The sequence below is a fragment of the Phaseolus vulgaris genome, chromosome 4 (genome assembly GCF_051622355.1).
Source record: "Phaseolus vulgaris cultivar YP4 chromosome 4, ASM5162235v1, whole genome shotgun sequence".
NCBI classification, from domain to species: Eukaryota; Viridiplantae; Streptophyta; class Magnoliopsida; order Fabales; family Fabaceae; genus Phaseolus; species Phaseolus vulgaris.
The window spans coordinates 5792380-5813618 of record NC_143501.1 but is presented as its reverse complement, the minus strand read 5'-3'; the positions used below and the strand labels follow the sequence as shown (position 1 = coordinate 5813618).

Here is a 21239-nt window from a genome sequence, read left to right as displayed (position 1 = left end):
TATTACATACTAGACATAATCAACTCAACACACTAATAATCATAATCCCAACCAAAACATACATGCAGACGTCACTCAAGGGAATTTTAAGAAAATAATCAACATAGCAAGGTTTATTACAACAACACACAATCCTACTAACAACATCTTTATCCACTTTCTTGACATCTTCAAACGCTTTTCCAAGCTACAAATCTTGTTTCTTTGTCTAGCAATAGTTCCATCTCTGTCATCCTCAATGTCTTCAATGCACTTGCACCATCTAAAAAAATTGCATCCCATGCTTACGCCACTCCTACTCTGTATTAGACAAAACCATAAGCAAAAAATCAATACCAATGCATTTTTGTTTTCATAAGTCATAGTTTAATACATCTCACCTTATACTTTGGACACCCCCAAAATTGCCTCCCACAATTTTTGACCGTTGTTGCGGTTTTCAAAACCATAAATTCCCCACAATCGCAAATGGGAGCAACAAAAGTCATCCTACTTCCACCACCATGGCTAGAATTCGATCGTTGTTGTTGCACTTCCATTCGGTTACAGCTACATGATGATACAGATGCAGATCTATATGCTCACATTTCCACCACAAACGGAACCACACACGAACGAATCACAAGCCACAAGATCGCACCTCCAAATTCACTCGCACCACAGAATCGAATGAGGGGAGCACACCTCCGAATGGAATCGAAGCAGGGAAGCGCACCACAGAATCCAACCAGGGGAGCAATCCTCGTATTAGAAACCCTAAATCAGAAATTCGAAATCTCCAATTTGAATAACCTAAACCCTAATTCATTATTCACTAAAGTAATGTAAGCACCATCCACGTAACTTACACGTGTCTGCCACATAAGCACCAGTTAACATCGTTTGGTGATATTTAACAGAAAAAACCATTTTGAATACATTTTAAAAAACTTAGGGACCAAATTGAATTTTTTAAAAACCACTGTACCAAATTGACTATTGGCTATAAATATAGGGACGAAAAAGGTAATTAAACCAATATTTTAAATTCAAATTTCATTGAAAATCAAAACATTATTATAATTTTTTTTACTCATATCTCATTACACATGTGTCTTGAGAATGGTATTGTGAGACCATTTACCTAATTCATCTAAACAAGAAGAAAAATTAAATTAATAAAAATAAATAAATGTATTCCAAATTTGTATTTAAAAAAATTATTTTTCATTAATTTAAAAAAAATATTTTTTATATGAAGTGTTCCGTAAACCAATAAAAGCAACTCACATATAAATAATCTTAATAATAGAAATAATATTATTAATATTATTATTAATGATATTAAGATTATTCATTAATACTATTATTATTATTTTTATTAAGATTATAATAATGTTATTAAAATATTAATAATTATAAATAATAATCATAACTAATATTTCTTGTAATGAAAGAAAATGGTATATTTTCATTTTTAAACTTTATATGTGTAAATGTCAAACTTTAGAAAATGTACTTTATTATTTGGAAATTTTCATTTATTATCTTTCCTTTCAAATGTGTTGTTGGGGATTTTAATTCTATCGGGCATAAGGAATAAAGAAGGAGTTTTATCTCAATTTCTCATTATAGTAGAGAAATTAGAGGGTTTAATGAATTAATCGAAAAAACAGATTTGTGGACATTTCGATGGTTGGGAAAAAATTCACTTGGACTGTAAAGAGCAGAATTGATAGGATTTTAGTTTCCTGGGAGTGGTTGGAGTTTCGGCCGAACTGTAAACAAAATGTGTTTAGTAGACCGGTCTTTGATCACTTTGTGCTAGTGCTAAAAGATACGAGCATTGACTAGGGGACAAAACTGTTTAGAAGCTTGGATGTGTGACAAAATGATGGCAGGTTTTTAGATTTCATTAGCAATACATTGCAGAGTTATGAGGTGCATGGTAAAGGGCTATTTGTTTTAAAAGAAAATTTGAAAAAAAGTTAAAGTCTGACCTGAAAATTTGGAATAGAGAGGTCTTCAGGAATGTCAACCATGCAAGGGAAGTCTTACTAGGGGTGACAAAGTGGGGTGGGTCGTGCAGGCCGACCCGCTGAAATAAATGCGGGGCAGGTTGCTTATTTCAACCTGCTGGCCCGCCCCGCATAACCCACAACCCGCATGGACCAAGTGCGGGGTGGGGCTGGTTGGCCCGCATAACTTTAAAATGTATAATTTTTTTTATACACCACATTCCAAAATTTTTAATAACATCTTACTACGCATGTTTCATGAAAATAATATTATGAGACCATTTACCTAATGCATCTAAATAAATAAAAAATAAAAAATTTATTTTTTTAATAAATATTTCTTATGCAGCCTTGCTCGCCGGCCCGCAGGCCAATCCTTATGCGGGGCGAGCTAGAAAAATCAACCCGCAAATTCTATACGGGGCGGGCCAAGTGCAAGGTGGGCCTATGCGGGGCGGGCCAGCCCGCAATGCCACCCCTAAGTCTTACATAAGAAGATTCAAGAGCTGGATGTAAGAGACGATGAAGGCATTCTACCCGAGGCTGGGAGGGAGGAGAGAAAACTCTTATTAACTTAACAAAGTAGGAATTCTTTTAAGCAGGAAGAAGTTTTACATTAAAAGGCCTGCTCTAAATGGTTTAAACATGGTGATTTAAATACAAAATTCTTTCATTCATCCGTGAAGTGGAGGAGAGTGAGGATCGGGATCAACGGGGTTTTAGAGAATGATCTTTGGATTGAGGATAAGGAGGTGGTTAAAACGAAGGTCAGGTATTTTTTCAAAGCCAAGTTTGAAGGAGTCTCCGGGCCTTAAGCCAAGTTAGACAATGTTCGTTTTAACTCTATTTGTGGCGAAGATAATGTGGCACAGGTAGCTAATGTCACTGAAGAGGAAGTGAAGAATGCTTTCTAGAGCTGCGATAGCTCGAAAAGCCCCAATCCTGATGGTTTTAAGTTCAAATTCATTATATTTTGTTGGGATTACTTAAAGGAGGTTTATTTGTCGGACGTGAAGGATTTTGTGGAAAAAGGAAGTTGACCTAGGGGGTCAAACGCTTCCTTTCTATGTTTGATTCCTAAATCAGAGAATCCACAACAGCTTAGCGAGTTCTGATCTATTTGGTTGGTAGGGTGTGTGTACAAGATAGTATCAACAAAAATTTCCCTCAAGTTGAAAAAGGTAATTGGTAAAGTCATTAATTTCAAACAATATACTCTTTTAGAAGGAAGGGGGCTTTTGGATAGTGTTCTTGTGGCTAATGAAGTTCTTAATGAGATGAAGAGGATGGATAAAAGTTGTATTTTTCAAGGTTGATTATGAGAAGGCTTACAACTCAGTAAGGTAGAAGTTTATTTACTACATGCTAGGAAGGCTCCGGTTCTATGAAAAGTGGATCTCCTGGATTAAATATTGTCTAGAGTCAGCTTCGGTGTCAGTTCTAGTAAATGGGAGCTCAACTAAGGAATTTATTTCGAAGAAGGACCTGAGGCAAGGTGACTCTTTGGCCCCGTTCTTATTTCTTATTGCAACTGAAGGATTAGCCAGGATTTCTAGGATTGTGGTTGAAAAAAATTGGTTGAGAGTGTGGAGATTGGGAGAAAGATGGTTAAGGTGAACATGTTACAATATGTCGATGATACTTTGTTCTTCTGTAAAGCTAGTGTCAAAAGTGTTTTTAACATTAAGGTTATTCTAAATTTCTTTGAGCTAGCTTTTGGTCTTAAGGTGAATTTCTTGAAAAGCAGAATTAGTGGGGTGGGGGTTGACCAGACATTTATTCTCCGGTTTGCAGCAATTCTCAATTGTGAAGTGATGAAAATCCTGTTCAAATATTTGGGAATGCTAGTAGAGGGGTGCGTTTTGGGATGAAGTGATTAATAGGATCAACAACAAATCAACTAGATGGAAGGGAAGATTCATCTCGTTGGCCGGGAGGATTTGCTTGCTTAAGTCAGTTTTTTCGTCTATCCCTTTGTTCTACCTCTCTTTCTTCAGGAAGTCGCCTAATGTGTTGAAAAATTTAGTGAGTTTGCAAAGGACCTTTCTGTGGGGTTGGGGGTCTCAAAGGAGGAAGATGGTTTGGTTGTGTGGGATAAATTATGCAAGTCTAGGGAAGTAAGCGGTTTTGGCATTATTAATCTTAGGCTTTTTAATGTGGTCTTGCTGGGGAAATGGATCTGACGTTTGAGTTTTGATAAGGGTGGATTATGGCAGTAGATCATTGTGTCCAAGTATGGTGGTTGGAGATGCTTGAAAGATCGGAGAATCTCTACCAATAAAGTTTCTCTTTGATGGAATGACCTGAAGGAGATCTGGAAGTCGGAAGGTTGGAGAGGGTAGTTTGAAGGTCGCTTTAATTGGAGTTAGGGAATGGAAGAAACATTCTTTTCTGGGAAGACAACTAGTTGGGCTCCTGTTCCTTGAAAAGTAGTTTCTTGAGGCTCTTCTCCTTAGTTGTGAACAAAGAGGCGTCTCTGTCTGATTGCGGGGTCTGGGTTAATAATGTTTGGGTCTGGAGGCTTTTTTGGAGAAGGGGTCTTTTGGTGTGGGAGGTGCCCCTAGTCCGTCAGCTCAATGAGTTGTTACTCGGTGTAAGTTCTGCTTCGGAGTCCGTGGATAGATGGGTTTGGAAGGACAACAATTCTGAAGAGTTTTCAATTCAATTTGCTTATGGTTTTCTAATAGGAGAGGCAAAAGGGGGAAACCAACAGATGTATGAATCATTTTGGAAGATCAAGGTCTTACCTTCAGCCCAGATCACCACCTGGAGGGTGATTGAAAATAAGATAGCTACTAGGGTCAACTTGGAGAGACATTGTGTTGCGGTCAAGAGCAACCTTTGTTGTTTGTGTGAGGTTTTAGAGGAGTCGACTAGTCATCTGTTTTTTGGGTGCAGGGTTTCCTGACTAGTCTGGAATCTCTGCTATGTGTGATTAGGAGTGAGTTCGGTAGACCCTTTTTTGTTTGTCTCTCATTTCTTGCAATTCATTTTTCTTGATGTACCTATGTCTGTTAATCTTATAATGGGTAATATCTAGATTGCACTGCTAAACGAGATTTGGATGTATAGGAATAACCATTTGTTTAAGAGTGGAGTAATAGACCATTCCAAAAAAAATTCTTTGGCACAGCTAAATGTTTGGTCTTAGATCTCTTCAAAGTTGCCTTCAATAGGTTTTTCCTTCTTAGATTGGTGCTTAAAACCAAAGATATCACTAGTACAAAATATGAAAACAACGACCCTTTATTTAGTGCGGCTTTGCGTTTAAACGCATTTGTAAAAAACGCGGTGGCATTTTTGTAATTAAATTGATTTACAAATGCGGTCTTACCCTAGAACCGCATTTGTAAATCAATTTTACCCTAAAAATTGAAGCGCGCCACTAGTTTTCACTTTCACTTTCGTCTTCTCCACTCTTCGTTTCAACGTTCTCAGTTTCAGTTCCCTCTGCATTGTAAGTTTCAGCTCTCTCCGCTCTTCGTTTCACTCGTTTGTTTTCGTTTTCGTTTTCGTTTTTGCATCATTCATTATTCACTCCCTTGGCATTGTCATTTTCGTTTCCTAACTCGTTAGTGGCATATAGGTTACTGTTCTATTGGTTTCGCTGGTTTTTTCTGCTCCGCCACCGCCATAGCTTCCGCCACCGCCTTCGCCTTCGTCTTGTGCCTCTGCCACTCCGATCACCATCAACTTAAAGGTTGGTGTTGTATTTAATATTTATTTAATATTTTGAATTTATATTTAATATTTTGAATTTTTATTTTTCTGTATTATAATATATATTTAATTAATAACTAATACAACTTGGAATTTATAACTAATAACTAATAATTTATATATTTGTGTGTATTTTGAATTTTTGTATTATATAATTTCTATTTTCTTAAATTTATATTATATATTTAGTTAGTTGTTAATTACATTTTAATAAAAGTTTTATGTTATGTTAGTTATTGTTTTTTTTTTTTATCAGCAAAGAATGAAATTAAATTAAGAGGGATACAAAAGGGGTATCCCAACCCTTTACAACACCAAACCTTGTTTTAGGATCTCCAAAAGGAACACCCCAAAACAGGAAGAGAGTAACCACTACTGCATACATAAAACTACTGCATAAATAAAACCTACACCAGCTCCCATACTGGTTCTATTATTCTGCTGCACTGCTGCAAAGACCCTAACCAGCATTTCAACCACCAGAAACCCAACGTAATCCTTCCACCTGCTTGACAACCACTTGCAGCACAACCTCCACATCCAGAGCTTAATAACTGGTGCTACCTTTCTCAACCACCTATAGTAACATCCAACATTACTGCCTGCCAAGATCTTCAGCTTTATTCTACAATTAATTCTTTACCATCAACATATGTAGCACTGTTGCGTCCTCTATTAAGCTACTAGACATCTGCAACAAACGACCTCCCATAGCAACGGAGGAGTCAGCTACCTCCACCATCTCATTAGCTTTCAGCAGCATCTTCAGATACTTCAAATTGATCTTTAACTTCACCCTATACCACCCAATTAACACCACCAAAAAGTTTAGGCCTTAAACTTCCTTTCCAGCTGGCTTAAACACCTGCCACGCCGTGCCCATCCTAGCTATTTTGATATGCTACAGGTGTTGCACCACGATATAGCTATGTTATGCTATCTCCCATTCAGCAACCTCCACCAAGAACTACAAGACCTGTGCCACATCACCATCTCCAATTTGAGACATATAACCCACACACCCTGGCTTGGTTAGAGCTCTCTATGCAAAACCATAGATCTTCCACGTGCACCAGATGAAAATTAGCTATACCTTGTGTTTTCCCAACAAAATCCAGCATCTCCTTTCTACCTTCCACTTCCTATTTAGTTGTACTACACTCTAGTGGTCCTGCTCCCTGATCTTCAAAACTCTCTTCAACATACCACCACATCTATATAAGATATTTTTGGCATCTAGCATGGTCTGCACCATAAGACCCTTCTCTGTGCCTCGACAAAACCTACTCATTATTGACAATTCCAAAGCTCAATCATTCCTACTTACCACATACCATCCTGCATCAATAGGATTAACACTCCACCAGCTCCCTAAACCACCGTTCCAAACTTCTTCCAGTGAGCGTTATGCCAGATCATTGTATAACCCCCAAACAGAGCTTATCTAGTGTCAGCAATCATCCATTGGTCTATACGATCGAGACATGTTGAATGGTCCTATTGGGGGTTTACAACATCCATCATTATCAGCATTTTACCTTTCCACTCACAACCAGATTGCCTCCGCCTAGCCTCACTTACTTATAACTCCTGATACAAGAAATTGGGTCCAAGACCCACTCTGCAAATGAATAACTAAAGTTATGTGCTTTGTGTTTCATCCAAAGCCACAATTTGAGCTGGACTTTTGAGAAGATTTCTTCCACATCTGCAACCCCTTGGTTAAACACAATTGAGTTTCTGTGCTCCCATATACACCACACTACAGCTGCCCAAATTCCTTTCCAGACCAAATTTTGTTTGCTACTACATTGAGTTAGTTGGAAACTCTCGAAGTGAATTATTAGCTCTTTATGTTAGTTATTGTTACTTTTAGAATAAAAATATCGTGTTTGGATTGAGTCCGGGGGTGTTCGACCCTCGGCAAATGTGTGAGATTGAATAGAATACTAATTATTAGAAAATCCTAACTATATTCCAGAATATATAATGGACGAAGTTGGATTAATGTTGTTCGTATAAGTGATGAGTACAAAAGGGGAGTAGAGGAATTTATACAATTTGCACAGCGTAACGCGATTATTAGTGGTCATGATGGAGCAAAGATTAGGTGTCCGTGCGTTAACTGTTTGAATGGAAGGATACTGGATGTGAATATCATGAGGGAACACCTGCTATGTGATGGGTTTCTTCGATCTTATACAACTTGGACATGGCATGGTGAATTATTAAATTTACCATGTGTTTCCGTAACTGAAGAATATGTGGGTTCTACCATGGATGAAGCAGTACACGATGATGGAGATGATGATCGATTGGAGGACATGATTCGTGATGTGGGAGCTGAGTGTTTTGCAAAAGCGCTTGGATATGAAAGTATGTCAAAAGATGCAGAGACTCCTTTGTATCCTGGATCAACTAACTTCACACGGTTGTCGGCGGTGTTAAGATTGATGAATTTGAAGGCAATAAACGGATGGACTGATAAAAGCTTCACGGAATTGCTCCAGCTGTTGAAGGATATGCTTCCAGAGGGAAATAGTCTACCTAATCGTAATTACGAGGCCAAAAAGATTCTTTGTCCAATGGGTATGGAGTACAAAAAGATACATGCATGTCCTAATGATTGTATATTATACCGGAAAGATTTTGAATTGTTGAAAAGTTGTCCGAGGTGTGGGTTATCACGTTATAAGTTGAAACAAAAAGATGATGATTCTATTGATGACATGGAAAAGCATGGACCCCCAATGAAGGTTATGTGGTATCTTCCCATCATTCCAAGGATGAAGCGTTTGTTTGCAAACCCAGACGATGCTAAGAATCTTAGATGGAATGCAGATGAGAGGAAATGCGATGGCATGTACCGACATCCAGCTGATTCTATTCAATGGAAGAAATTTGATGATGACTTTCCAGAATTCGGTAAAGAATCAAGAAATATCCGACTTGGTTTGGCTACAAACGGAATGAATCCGTTTGGTAATATGAGTACAAATCACAGTTCATGGCCTGTATTACTAGTTATTTACAACTTACCTCCTGGATTGTGCATGAAGCGAAAATACATGATGTTGTCTATGATGATATCCGGTCCGAAACAACCAGGGAATGATATTGATGTTTATCTAAGTCCCCTAATTGAAGATTTGAAGTTAATGTGGGACCAAGGTGTCGAAGTATTTGACGGATTTGCTAATGAAACTTTCAAGCTTCATGCCATGTTATTTTGCACCATCAATGACTTTCCGACATATGGTAACTTATCAGGTTATAGTGTTAAGGGTCAAAAAGCGTGTCCAATATGCGAAGAAGACACTGCTTCTCAACAATTGAAACATGGAAGGAAAACAGTATATCTTCGGCATCGGAGGTTTCTTAGAAGTCATCATCCTTACCGGAGGTTGAAAAAAGCCTTTAATGGACACCAAGAGGGTAGTGGTCCACCAACTCCATTAACCAGTGTTGAGGTTTACGAAAAGGTAAATAACATAGACCACACCTTCGGTAAGTCCAAAAAAAAGTCATCTGTGACAAATATTTGGAAGAAGAAATCAATCTTCTTTGATCTTTCGTACAGGTCGAGGTTAGAAGTCAGACATTGTATAGATGTAATGCATGTTGAGAAGAATGTGTGTGATAGCTTAATTGGTACACTTCTTAACATTAACGGGAAGACGAAGGATGGTCTAAATGCTCGTTTAGATTTGATTGAGATGAACATACGCGGCGAGTTGGCACCCATAGAAATGGGTACGCGTACATATTTGCCCCCAGCCTGTTACACAATGTCACAAGATGAAAAAATTAGTTTTTGTCAATGTCAAAAGGGTGTGAAAGTGCCACAAGGACATTCCTCAAATGTGAAGAGCCTAGTGTCAATGCAAGATTTGAAGTTAATTGGGTTGAAGTCTCATGATTGTCACATCTTGATGCAACAGTTGTTGCCGGTAGCTATCCGTGGGATCTTACCAAAAAATGTTAGACACACCATAACCCATTTGTGCTCATTCTTCTCTTCCATCTGTTGTAAAGTCATTGATCCCTCAAAACTAGATGAACTTCAAAATGAAATTGTTGTTATCTTGTGTGAATTGGAGATGTTTTTTCCTCCGTCTTTTTTTGACATCATGGTTCATCTAGTGGTGCATCTGGTAAGAGAGGTTAGATTGTGTGGACCAGTGTACTTAAGATGGATGTATCCTGTTGAGCGGTATATGAAAATTTTGAAAGGTTATGTGAAAAATCATTATCGTCCAGAAGCTTCAATGATTGAAAGGTACATAGCTGAAGAAAGTATTGAATTTTGTTCAGAGTACATGACAAAAGCAAATCCAATAGGTGTTCCAGCTAATTCATGGCACCACAGGCGTTCTACAACTAAATGTTTACGTGGTGTGAATATTGTAAGCAAATCTCGATCAAAAGTCTTGCAAGCACATTTGTACATATTGAATAACACAGATGAAGTTGTACCTTACATAGAAGCTCATAAAGCCATTGTGAAGGCAAATAACCCAAGACAAGCAGAGAAATGGGTCTTGATGGAACATAATAGAAGCAGAGAAAAGTCTATAAAAACGCCACCACCTTACATAACGTTCCTCTCTCCCCTGATGTGGCGAAGGTAACAGTTGAAAAAGTACGATTTCCTGATGCCCGTGTTCCACTACCTTCAGATGAGGTAACCACTGTGGCCGATGCATTTCAGACATTCGTTGCCTGGCCCAGAGAGCTCATTCGATCTATGCCCGAACCTCATGTAATAATTTCGTTTCATTATATTATTTTTTATTTATATTTATATATTACATATAATTTAATACAAATGTTGTTTATCTTGTAGAAACCTTTTCAGCCACCAAGTCCGAAAAAGAAGCGTGAGGTTCCAGTTGACGATCCTATGGCTTCCCTACGTCTCATTGCTAGTCAGATTGGCAATGATCCTTTTCCAGTTCCGTGGGATAATACATTTTTTCAAATAAACACTGAACTACCACTGATGATTTACAACACAGATTTATCAGAATTTATATCTAGGAAACAGGAGCTCAATATAAGTATAATTCAATTTTTTATGATGTAAGTATCTTTACCTATTATTCAATTTACTTTATGTTAAATTATTATTGATTATGCTTTAACTAAAAACTTGTAGGTTTTTGCATAGAGTCTGTATCACTGAGGGGAAGGAAAATATGTATGGATTCTTAGATCCTGCATATACTAATCCCGTTGGACCAAACTCAACTGAGACTCAAGCATACATCACTAACATCCTGGAAAAAGAGGGAAAACAAATTTATTTATGCCCTTATATTAATGAGTAAGTTTAATTATATGTCATCAATTATTATTATTTCATGTTTTAAATATTTACTAACTCTTTTCATTGATCATATAGGCATCATTGGCAGTTACTTGTCTTATCAATGGTTGATAAGACTGATGTGTGGTTCTGTTCCCTACACAAGAAGATGCCCACAAAATTTAAGGATATCATTGATACGTAAGTATAGTATAAACTTAACTTTGTATGTTACTAATTAACCATCTACTAACGAGGTTTTTTGTATTAACCAGTTCATGGCGTGGATATAACATCCTAAAAGGTCGATCCAGTTCAAATAATTTGAACTACATAAGAGTAAAGGTTTGTAATTTTTTTCTTTCTCTATTATCATTGTTTATCAATATACTAATATATTACTTTTTATTGAATTATAGTGTAATAAACAACCAGGAAGCTATGAGTGTGGCTATTACATTATGCAATGGATGATTACCATTATAAGACTAGGTGTTAAAACTGGTTGGAAAAAGGTATATGTTAAATCATTTTTATAATTCTTGAACATATATATATCTAGAAACTAATTTATGTCAACTTTGCAATGCAGTTATTCACAGAAGAAACACCAATGAGTGAGGAAGGCATTTCATATGTTAGAGATTCTTGGTCCACATATTTCATTAATTTGTATAACTCTAGCATAGGTAAACAATAGTGGTTTTATTATATGTAATTTGATCACTTGTAAATGTACATTTTGATGATTTCAATTGATTACTACATTTCTGTATTTGTCTGGTTGGGTTTGATCATTATGCAGGTTATTTAAATATATGGTTTCTGCACAAAACAGATTGAACTTTAAAAAAAAGCACTATTTACAAATGCGGTCTTGGTAAATGACAGCATTTGTAAATAGTGATTTATGAATGCGGTTTTTACCAAGACCGCATTCATAAATCCTAAACCCCAAACCCACTCCCTAATTCAAAATAATATACAAATGCAGTTATTTTAGGTAACCGCATTTGTAAATGTGATTTATGAATGCGGTCATATGACCGCATTTGTAAATGTCAGAATTACGAATGCGTGCTGATCAAATGCGGTTCTATGACCGCATTTGTAAATTTAAAATAACCGCATTTGTTTTACATATCTGCACTAGTGTATGTATGCTTTCGACTAAAAAGGTTCTTAGGATGACGGGACGAAGTCTGGTGTTTTGAGGGGAGTTAGCTTTAGAGGCAGCTGGGAATGACAGGGTGTTTTACACTACAAGAAAATCATAAAATAGAAACCAATTTTTAGAGACCAAAATAATTAGTTACAATAGGAACTAAAATAGAGACCATTTTAGAAACTAACAAAAAAACTGGTTTCTAAATTAGTTTCTATTATTTTCTATTATTGTTAAATAGTTTCTAAATTGGTATCTAATTAGCAACTAAGGTTTTAGATACCAATTATTTAGTTACTAAATTTAGTCTCTAAAATCTTGGTTGCTAATTAGATACCAATTTAGAAACTATTTAACAATAATAGAAAATAATAGAAACTAATTTAGAAACCAAATTTCGTTTTAGTGTCTAAAATGGTCTCTAATTTAGTTACTAATGCAACTAATTATTTTGGTTTCTAGAAATTGGTTTCTATTTCATAATTTTCTTTTAGTGTTAATTATTTTTTTTAATGTTGGTAGTTTGGGGGTTTGTTGTGGTTGGAGAGAGGAGTGTTAGTTTCTGTCCTGCATAATTGTTAGACCACCCTCCTAAGTAGACCACATTTATTTATTATTTCTTACTGATAAAAAAAATTCTTTTAAATTTATCCAAATTAAAAGAGATATTATTACATGATTATCGTAATTAAATAACAGCATAATGCTAAATCAATATTAATAAAAAAAAAGTTTAATGATAAAAACACTAAAGTCGAATCAGAGAAGTACAAGCAAATGTAAAGAGGTATAGAATGACAAAATTATTGTTGTGAACACACAAACTTTCTACATTTCTTCTTACAAAATTTATTATGATAGCCGAAGATTTTGACTGATCGTGACCTAGATTGTAATTCGTAGGTATATACATTGATTAACGTTTTTAATGTGAGGGGCTGTGCCTATACATACATGAACAGATCAATGCATAATTGGCCTCACAAATCAGAATCAGTAGAAACCAAATAAAAACACTGAACATGAGAGATTCAACTGTGCTAGCTTTACCACTTCCAGCACAAGGGCATGTGAATCCCATGATGACCTTCTCACAGAAGCTGCTTGAGAATGGATGCAAAGTCATTTTTGTGAACACAGACTTTAACCACAGGAGAGTGGTTAGTTCCATGGTGGAGCAACAAGATTGTTCTAGCCTTGATGAACAAGAATCAGTGCTGAAGTTGGTTTCAATCCCTGATGGTTTAGGACCTGATGAGGACAGAAACGATCAGGCCAAGCTGTATGAGGCCATTCCCAAAACCATGCCAGGAGCACTTGAGAAGCTGATAGAGGATATTCATTTGAAAGGTGAGAACAAAATCAACTTCATTGTTGCTGATTTGTGCATGGCTTGGGCTTTGGATGTTGGGAGTAAACTGGGAATCAAAGGAGCTGTGTTGTGTCCTGCATCAGCAGCTATTTTCACCTTGGTCTACAGCATCCCTGTACTTATTGATGAGGGAATTATAGACTCTGATTTAGGTAAGAATATTATCGTGTTGTTATGTATGAACATAATTTATAACTTAATTTATACGTCTATTGTATAAGCTAATGTTTTTTTGTTGGTTTTTCACTGAAGGTTTAACATCAACTACAAAAAAGAGAATTCAGATTTCGCCAAGTATGCCTGAGATGGATCCAGAAGACTTTTTTTGGTTCAATATGGGTGACCTAACAACTGGTAAGAACGTGCTTAAGTATTTGCTGCATTGCGCACGAAGTTTACAATTGACACAGTGGTGGCTTTGCAACTCCACACATGAACTTGAACCTGGAACATTATTATTTCTTCCGAAGATCATCCCAATTGGGCCATTGTTGAGAAGCAATGATAATGATCATAACAAAAGTGCAGCTACAAAATCAATGGGACAATTCTGGAAAGAAGACCAGTCCTGCATGAGTTGGCTAGATGAACAAGCTGATGGTTCTGTGTTGTATGTTGCCTTTGGTAGTATCACTCTTTTTGACCAAAACCAATTCAATGAACTTGCCCTTGGACTAGATCTCACCAATAGACCTTTTCTTTGGGTTATAAGAGAAGACAATAAAATGGCATACCCTCATGAATTCCAAGGACATAAGGGTAAGATAGTGAATTGGGCTCCTCAACAAAAGGTTTTAAGCCACCCTGCCATAGCATGTTTTGTCACTCATTGTGGTTGGAATTCTACCATGGAAGGTTTGTCCAGTGGGGTACCTTTATTGTGTTGGCCATACTTTGGAGACCAACTTTACAACAAAGCACATATTTGTGATGAGTTAAAGGTTGGGTTGGGGATTGACAAAGATCAAAATGGAGTTGTGTCACGCGGAGAGTTGAAAACCAAAGTGGAACAGATCTTTAATGACGAGAACATAAAATTCAGGTGTGTGGTGTTGAAGGAGAAAGTGATGAAGAACATAGCAAAAGGAGGAACATCTTATGAGAACTTTAAGAACTTTGTGAAGGAGATAAAGGAATAAGACTTCACATTTCGTGCTTACGTTAATAAGACAAAAGAAACTTGAATTCATGGGGCATATTTTACGTGGTCCACGTTAATTATTGAATATGAAAATCTTGCAGAAATATTCGGCAAACATTTTTTTCCTGTAATTTCGTGGCTATTTTGTTGTTGTTAAAAGTGTCCTTTTAGATGATTCTAAGCATCCCAAAGAATAGGAAAACCATCCATGGGTGACAAGGGAACACATTTACGGCACGGCAAGAAGCAAGTCTCTATCTTGGAGAAAATCGAAAGTATATGAATCTTAGAGTTTGTGGTCTAAATATTTACCAGTAATCCAATAATATCCTAATAATTGATTGATCCAACTAGAAGTTGTAAATGACAACCAATAGTTAAATTAAGTTTCTTATTATGGAATAGTATCCTCCACCAATGTTTTTCCTTTATATTTTGTCCTTAAAAGAATTGATATTTCTTATCTTAGTTAACTAGAAAGTTTATGCAAGCATAGAACAAGACTAGTAACACTAATAACAAGCATAGAACAAGACTAGTAACACTAATAAGATAATGAAAGATTTGTGAAAGGTGTATTTTTTTTAGTTTTTTTTTTAGCAATGAATAAATAAAATAAAATAGAATACTTCAGAAATGTTTCGACCTTTATATAAGATGTTTAAGATTCACCTACATTAGTAAGTCAAGAACAAAGAAATTACTGTAACACATCACCTTTTAAACTCCAATCCTAACAACACCTATAATCTTACGCAAAGGAATAGATACTACAAGTTCTAAAAAACTACAAGTCCCAAAAAACATATATGACCAATCCAACATAACCACAAACACACCTAACACAAAACGTATAAATTTCTTACATCCAAATAAAGCCAAAGAAAAACCAAAACAATAGAATGCTAAGAACAAAACTTTTTTCCTTCATTACCTCGAGATCCATTTCCAAAACCTGCTATAAACATTAAATCCCTTGTTGGCCTAAGACCAACATTAGTAGCACCCAACTAAGAACGTAAGACAATTGATAAAAATTAAAAGCAAAACAAAAAGAAAACACACCTAATGGAAATGTTTTAGAACATCCATGTAAAATGTTTAGGAGTGGAGTTTACATTTCGTATTATTTTAGTTATTTCTAATAAACATATATATTTTTACGCTCCACAATACCATTTTTCTAAGGTATTCTAGGAGTTGAAAAGTTATGTCAATAGTTTTTGAAAAATGTTTTAAAGTTTTCATTTTGAATTCATTTTCAATATTGTTTTTAATTAAAGCAATATATAAACTTTTTTTTTCAATTCGAACATAATTATAGAATTTATTGAAGTTGTTTAAAGACTCCTTCTGAATTAAAATTTTCACCCAACCCTCTATTAGTCACTATAGTAACTATTTAACTTTTTTCTCTAAAATTTGTTTCTATTTCATGATTTTCTTGTAGTGTTATTTTATTAATAAATATTTTTTAAATTAATATCTAATTAACTATCAAAATATGTGTCATTAACTTTTATACGGATATGACTGTATTTTGTCCAAACTTTTTTTTATAAAAGTTTAAATATTCATTAATTTTTTTATTGATAAAAAGGTAAAATATTTTCAAATCTTGTACAAAGAATACAAATATAAAGTCTCAATTTACAAAAATGTATCTCTATATTTTTGTTTTCTCCATAACTAATCTCTATTTATAATAATAACACTAATAAAGTTATCACCAATGTAACACATACACGAACACGGAGATAAGTATAATTTCTAAAATGTAGAACACATGACACATATCTATATATTATGAATTATATAAAATGACAATAAAAATTTATGTGTACAATGTTTCAGTTTTTTTAGAAGAAAAATATTTTTCATGGCTGGTTCAAAATAATTTGTTTCTTATTTTTATAATCATATTAAAAATTTATACCATAAGTTTGAGTTTTTAAAATGTTAATGTATTTCTTTTTTTCTTAAAGTTATATTAAAATTGTGTTATAATTGTCAAAAAATTTTAACAAATATCTTTTAAATTGAACACTTCACTAATACATATTCTACCAGTATCATGTTTTAAAAATAGTGTGAAGTTATATGCTATCACACTTCTCTTAATTAGCCACATTCATCGCAATGTACATGCACAACAACATGCCCACAAAAACATGTCTTTCCTTTCTTTTTAACGTTAGAAATATATGTAGCAAAATCTTATATAATGAAAAAGAGTGACTAATTTAAAACAGTACGAAAACAAATATTTAAAAATTGTAAATTAAAATAAAATATTTGATAAGCTGGTTGGCATTGGTGCAGGGAAGCATTATTTTGATGTGTCGGATAAGAGACAAAAAAAAAGTTTTTCTGGACTTCATTCACGTGATCCATATTAATTGAATATGATGACCTTTCAGAAAGGTACGATTAGGACAATCTAACATAGAAGAAAGTAACATATATTTTATTATTTTTATTAATTTATTTTTCTTATTTTAATGATCTTAATTTTTTTTATTTCATTATAATAGATAAAAACGTAGATGTTAATAAAATATTAACCATGCGTATGTAATATAAATACATGGAATATGTTGTAAATAAATAATCACAACATAATTTGCTTTTTTGTTTTTCACACCTTTTATGTTCTTTTTTATTTTTTCATTTTTTTTTACTTTTTTTCTCATTTATTGTTTCTTACACTAAACAAAGGTATAAAACTCAATAATACTTTAACGTTTTTTTTACTTTTTTTGTTATATTTCCTCTTAATATAAGAACTTTTTGACAAAAAATAATATACCTTTTTATAAGATATTTTATAATTTTTTATGAAATAGTATATTCTATTTTTCTTATTATCTCTATTAAATATAAGCATTTTTTATTAATAAAACGTGAAAAGAGAATTTTTAATATAATCAACAAGGAGGATAAAGTTTATATACCTTTCTAATATTATTGAAAATTTTACTAAATAAATTGAATTAATTACATTGTATTGATGTGTATAATCATATTATATTAAAGATGGAAAAAAGTTGATTTGCCTACACAGTAAATAATAACCATAATTTTAAACATTTCTAGTAACATTATAGATAGTTGAATCATTCATAACTATAAAAGAAAAAACTTGTTTCAAATATTTATTATTCTAATTAGGAAAATAAGAGCTAGAACTGTTGAGAAGTTTCGTTTTTATTCATTTTATAGGTTGATTTATGCTTCAGCTTGCTGTTCTAAATTTCTAACTATTTCTTCTTTATTTGGGTGGCTCAATCACTCACACTTCTGAAAAATACTAAACAAGATTGATTGCTCAAATCAGTAAAAGAATAAATATTTAAAAGTACACTAATCATAACGAACCAATTATGCTGGATCCAAATGAGTCTATAATAGTTGGTAATCATATTTTCAGAGTATATAAACAAAGCCATACCCGTGAAGTGCAAACTAGGTCTGAAACAATAGACAGACACAAGAACACAGCATGAGCATTCCATCTGTGCTAGTTTTCCCATTTCCATGTCAAGGGCATGTGAATCCCATGTTAACCCTATCACAAAAGCTGGTGGAGAATGGATGCAAAGTCATATTTGTGAACACAGACTTCAACCACAAGAGAGTGGTGAGCTCAATGGTGGATCAATACAATGAAGAATCACCACTGAAGTTGGTCTCAATCCCAGATGGCTTAGGACCTAATGATGACAGAAACAACTTGGGCAAGCTATGTGATTCTATGCTAATCACCGTGCCAGAAGCACTTAAAAAGCTCATAGAGGATAATAATAATATTCATTTGAAAGGTGACAACAGAATCAGGTTTATTGTTGCAGATGTACATGTTGGATGGATATTGAATGTTGCCTGTGAATTGGGAATCAAAGGAGCTCTATTTTGGCCTGCCGCAGCAGCTTTGTTTCATTTGGTAAGCAGTGTTCCAAAGCTCGTTGATGATGGGATCATAGATTCAGATGGTAAGAACACTATCATACTTTACTATACTTTTGTATTGTTGCCTTTGTTTCTAAAGTCTGGCACCTTATGCTTTTGTTTGGTCCTGTTTTAATAAATACCATGCCCATCTAAAAACATATTTTACTACTCATTTATGTCAATGTTTCATTGCAGGATCCATATTAACTTCAAAAAGGACAATTCAATTATCACCAAGTATGCCAGAAATGGACACAAGAACCCTTTTTTGGTTTCACATGGCTAGACATATGGGTGGTTCTCATTACCTTAATTTCTTGGTGCATCACTGTTTTCCAGCTTTAAATTTGACCCAATGGTGGCTTTGTGATACTGCATATGAACTTGAACCTCAGGTATTAACCCTTGTTCCGAGTCTCCTTCCAATTGGTCCATTGTTGAGAAGTGATCATCATTACAAAACTAATGCAACTCTAAGATCATTGGGACAATTCTGGGAAGAAGATCTCTCTTGCATGAGTTGGCTAGATGAACAAGCTGATGGTTCTGTGTTGTATGTTGCCTTTGGTAGTTTCACTCTTTTTGACCAAAACCAATTCAATGAACTTGCCCTTGGACTAGACCTCACCAATAGACCTTTTCTTTGGGTTATAAGAGAAGACAATAAAATGGCATACCCTCATGAATTCCAAGGGCATAAGGGTAAGATAGTTAATTGGGCACCTCAACAAAAGGTTTTAAGTCACCCTGCCATAGCATGTTTTGTCACTCATTGTGGTTGGAATTCTACCATGGAAGGTTTGTCCAATGGGGTACCTTTGTTGTGTTGGCCATACTTTGGAGACCAACCTTACAACAAAACACATATTTGTGATGAGTTAAAGGTTGGGTTGGGAATTGACAAAGATCAAAATGGAGTTGTGTCACGCGGGGAGCTGAAAACCAAGGTGGAACAATTATTTAATGATGAGAGCATAAAATGTAGGTGTGTGGTGTTGAAGGAGAAAGTGATGAAGAACATAGCAAAAGGAGGTACATCTTATGAGAACCTTCAGAGGTTTGTGAAGGAGATAAAAGAATAAGAGTTCAGAGTTTGTGCTTATGTTATTTCTAGGTTTGGATTAGTTGTTATTTTGTATACCATGATCGTTTTTGTTTATGATCCTCAATGATTAATGGAGTCATTTCAATTCTTTACCGTACATGTTATGCTCAAGTTTAGCTTTCTTTTACTACTAAATTATTTTGCTTATGAAAAAAAAAATGTATCTAGTTTGTTAACAAAAAGAAATATAAAGAATAAAAAATCCATTATTACTATATGTTTGATGAAAGAAAAGATCGAATCCAAGTTACTATAATCTCTTTTCAAGACCATAACAAGAAGAAACAAACTTAAGGTGATCAATTATGAGAGTGTTAATTATGAGAGTGTTAGTGAGGCCTCGGGTTTGGTGATGCGTACATCCAACTGGAGTATCAACCTAACCACTGGGACAAATAATCATTCTTCAAATATAAGGATTGTAGTATCATCTTATTTTCTTACAAACAAGAAAAGACCTCTAGCTAAATTTGTAATTTATACACTGTTGGAACTCAGAATAGGGGGACAAATATTTTGACAATTTAGAGAGTGTTTCTCTGCTAGATATTTTCCTGCATCTTGCGATCTTATCAAGAATCCACCAATTCTTGTAGTGATCATCCTTAGGCTGATCAAACTTTGTTTGTGGCGTCTTCCTTTATCCAGGTTTCTATTGTTATTGTTTTTAATTTATTCCGTTCCGTAACCCTAAATTCCCAATTTTACTGTCATTTCTATTTGGATTCATATCAGTTGGTACTCAAAGCAAAGGTTTGAGTCATAATATAATTGTGCCTGTTTTTTTTTCTCCTCATTACTGTTCACATTGTACTATTCACATTGTACTGTTCACTGGTACTTTTCACAGGGGCACTGTTCACGGTTACTGTTCACAGGTACTGTTCATTTTTTTTTTAAACGAAAGAAGAAACAGAAAAAAAAAAGAAATAGAAAAAAAGAAAAAAAAAGGAAGAAGAAGAGGAAAACAGAAATAGAAAAAAAAAAGAACAAGAGGAAAACAGAAAAAAAAATAGCTTTTATTCAGTGCATACTTGGTGTTTGATAAAAGTTCTAAAAGTGTCATGTCTACATATTTTATTTTCTCTATATATTGTTTTGCTTGCTATTTTTTTTAATTGTTTTGCTTGTTTGTTGATAGTGAAATTGTTCTTCACTATTTTGTTCTTTACTATTATTTTTAATTGATTCTGATTGCTATAGTGAAAGTGATTATGGATTATTGATTTCTTGATTCTTGTAAGAACCTTAAGTAGAGAAAGAGTGGTAAAAGGCAGTGTGATCATTAAAAAAACCTTATTGTGTAAAACACGAGTGTTGAGTGTAAACACGTGAGAAAGTGGTGTGAGGCCCAAACTTATTGTTATTTGTAATCTGTTTACTTGAGCATGGCAGGGGAATCGTTAGATAGTGGACTTTCTCAAGTACAGATGCAAGCCTTAACACAACACTTGGAAAGGATAATGAAACAACAAAGTGA

General features: G+C 34.5%; 3 protein-coding genes across 3 annotated transcripts; all 3 read left to right on the top strand.

Moving 5' to 3' along the window:
* The first annotated feature begins 10758 nt into the window (after positions 1–10758).
* On the top strand, positions 10759–12772 carry LOC150027844 (uncharacterized). Its single transcript, XM_090301536.1, has 6 exons — positions 10759–10799; positions 10876–11043; positions 11122–11226; positions 11301–11370; positions 11445–11540; positions 12713–12772. Exons 1-6 carry the CDS (start codon positions 10795–10797, stop codon positions 12770–12772), a joined length of 504 nt encoding a protein of 167 aa, XP_090157662.1. The 5' UTR covers positions 10759–10794.
* A 241-nt stretch (positions 12773–13013) lies between these two features.
* LOC137836965 (UDP-glycosyltransferase 83A1) lies at positions 13014–15053 on the top strand. Its single transcript, XM_068645774.1, has 2 exons — positions 13014–13714; positions 13815–15053. Exons 1-2 carry the CDS (start codon positions 13213–13215, stop codon positions 14699–14701), a joined length of 1389 nt encoding a protein of 462 aa, XP_068501875.1. The 5' UTR covers positions 13014–13212; the 3' UTR covers positions 14702–15053.
* Positions 15054–18160: 3107 nt separating this feature from the next.
* LOC137836976 (UDP-glycosyltransferase 83A1) lies at positions 18161–19856 on the top strand. The gene is made up of 2 exons (XM_068645784.2): positions 18161–18695; positions 18850–19856. Exons 1-2 carry the CDS (start codon positions 18206–18208, stop codon positions 19734–19736), a joined length of 1377 nt encoding a protein of 458 aa, XP_068501885.2. The 5' UTR covers positions 18161–18205; the 3' UTR covers positions 19737–19856.
* The last annotated feature ends 1383 nt before the right edge of the window (positions 19857–21239 follow it).

Coding starts and splice junctions, on each gene's coding strand:
- LOC137836965 (XM_068645774.1), top strand. CDS start 13,213: ATGAGAGATTCAACTGTGCTAGCTTTACCACTTCCAGCACAAGGGCAT. Junction 13,715..13,814: donor AATTATAGACTCTGATTTAG/GTAAGAATATTA, acceptor TTTTCACTGAAG/GTTTAACATCAACTACAAAA.
- LOC137836976 (XM_068645784.2), top strand. CDS start 18,206: ATGAGCATTCCATCTGTGCTAGTTTTCCCATTTCCATGTCAAGGGCAT. Junction 18,696..18,849: donor TGGGATCATAGATTCAGATG/GTAAGAACACTA, acceptor GTTTCATTGCAG/GATCCATATTAACTTCAAAA.
- LOC150027844 (XM_090301536.1), top strand. Junction 11,044..11,121: donor TTATGCCCTTATATTAATGA/GTAAGTTTAATT, acceptor TTGATCATATAG/GCATCATTGGCAGTTACTTG. Junction 11,541..12,712: donor TTAAAACTGGTTGGAAAAAG/GTATATGTTAAA, acceptor TAATGTTGGTAG/TTTGGGGGTTTGTTGTGGTT.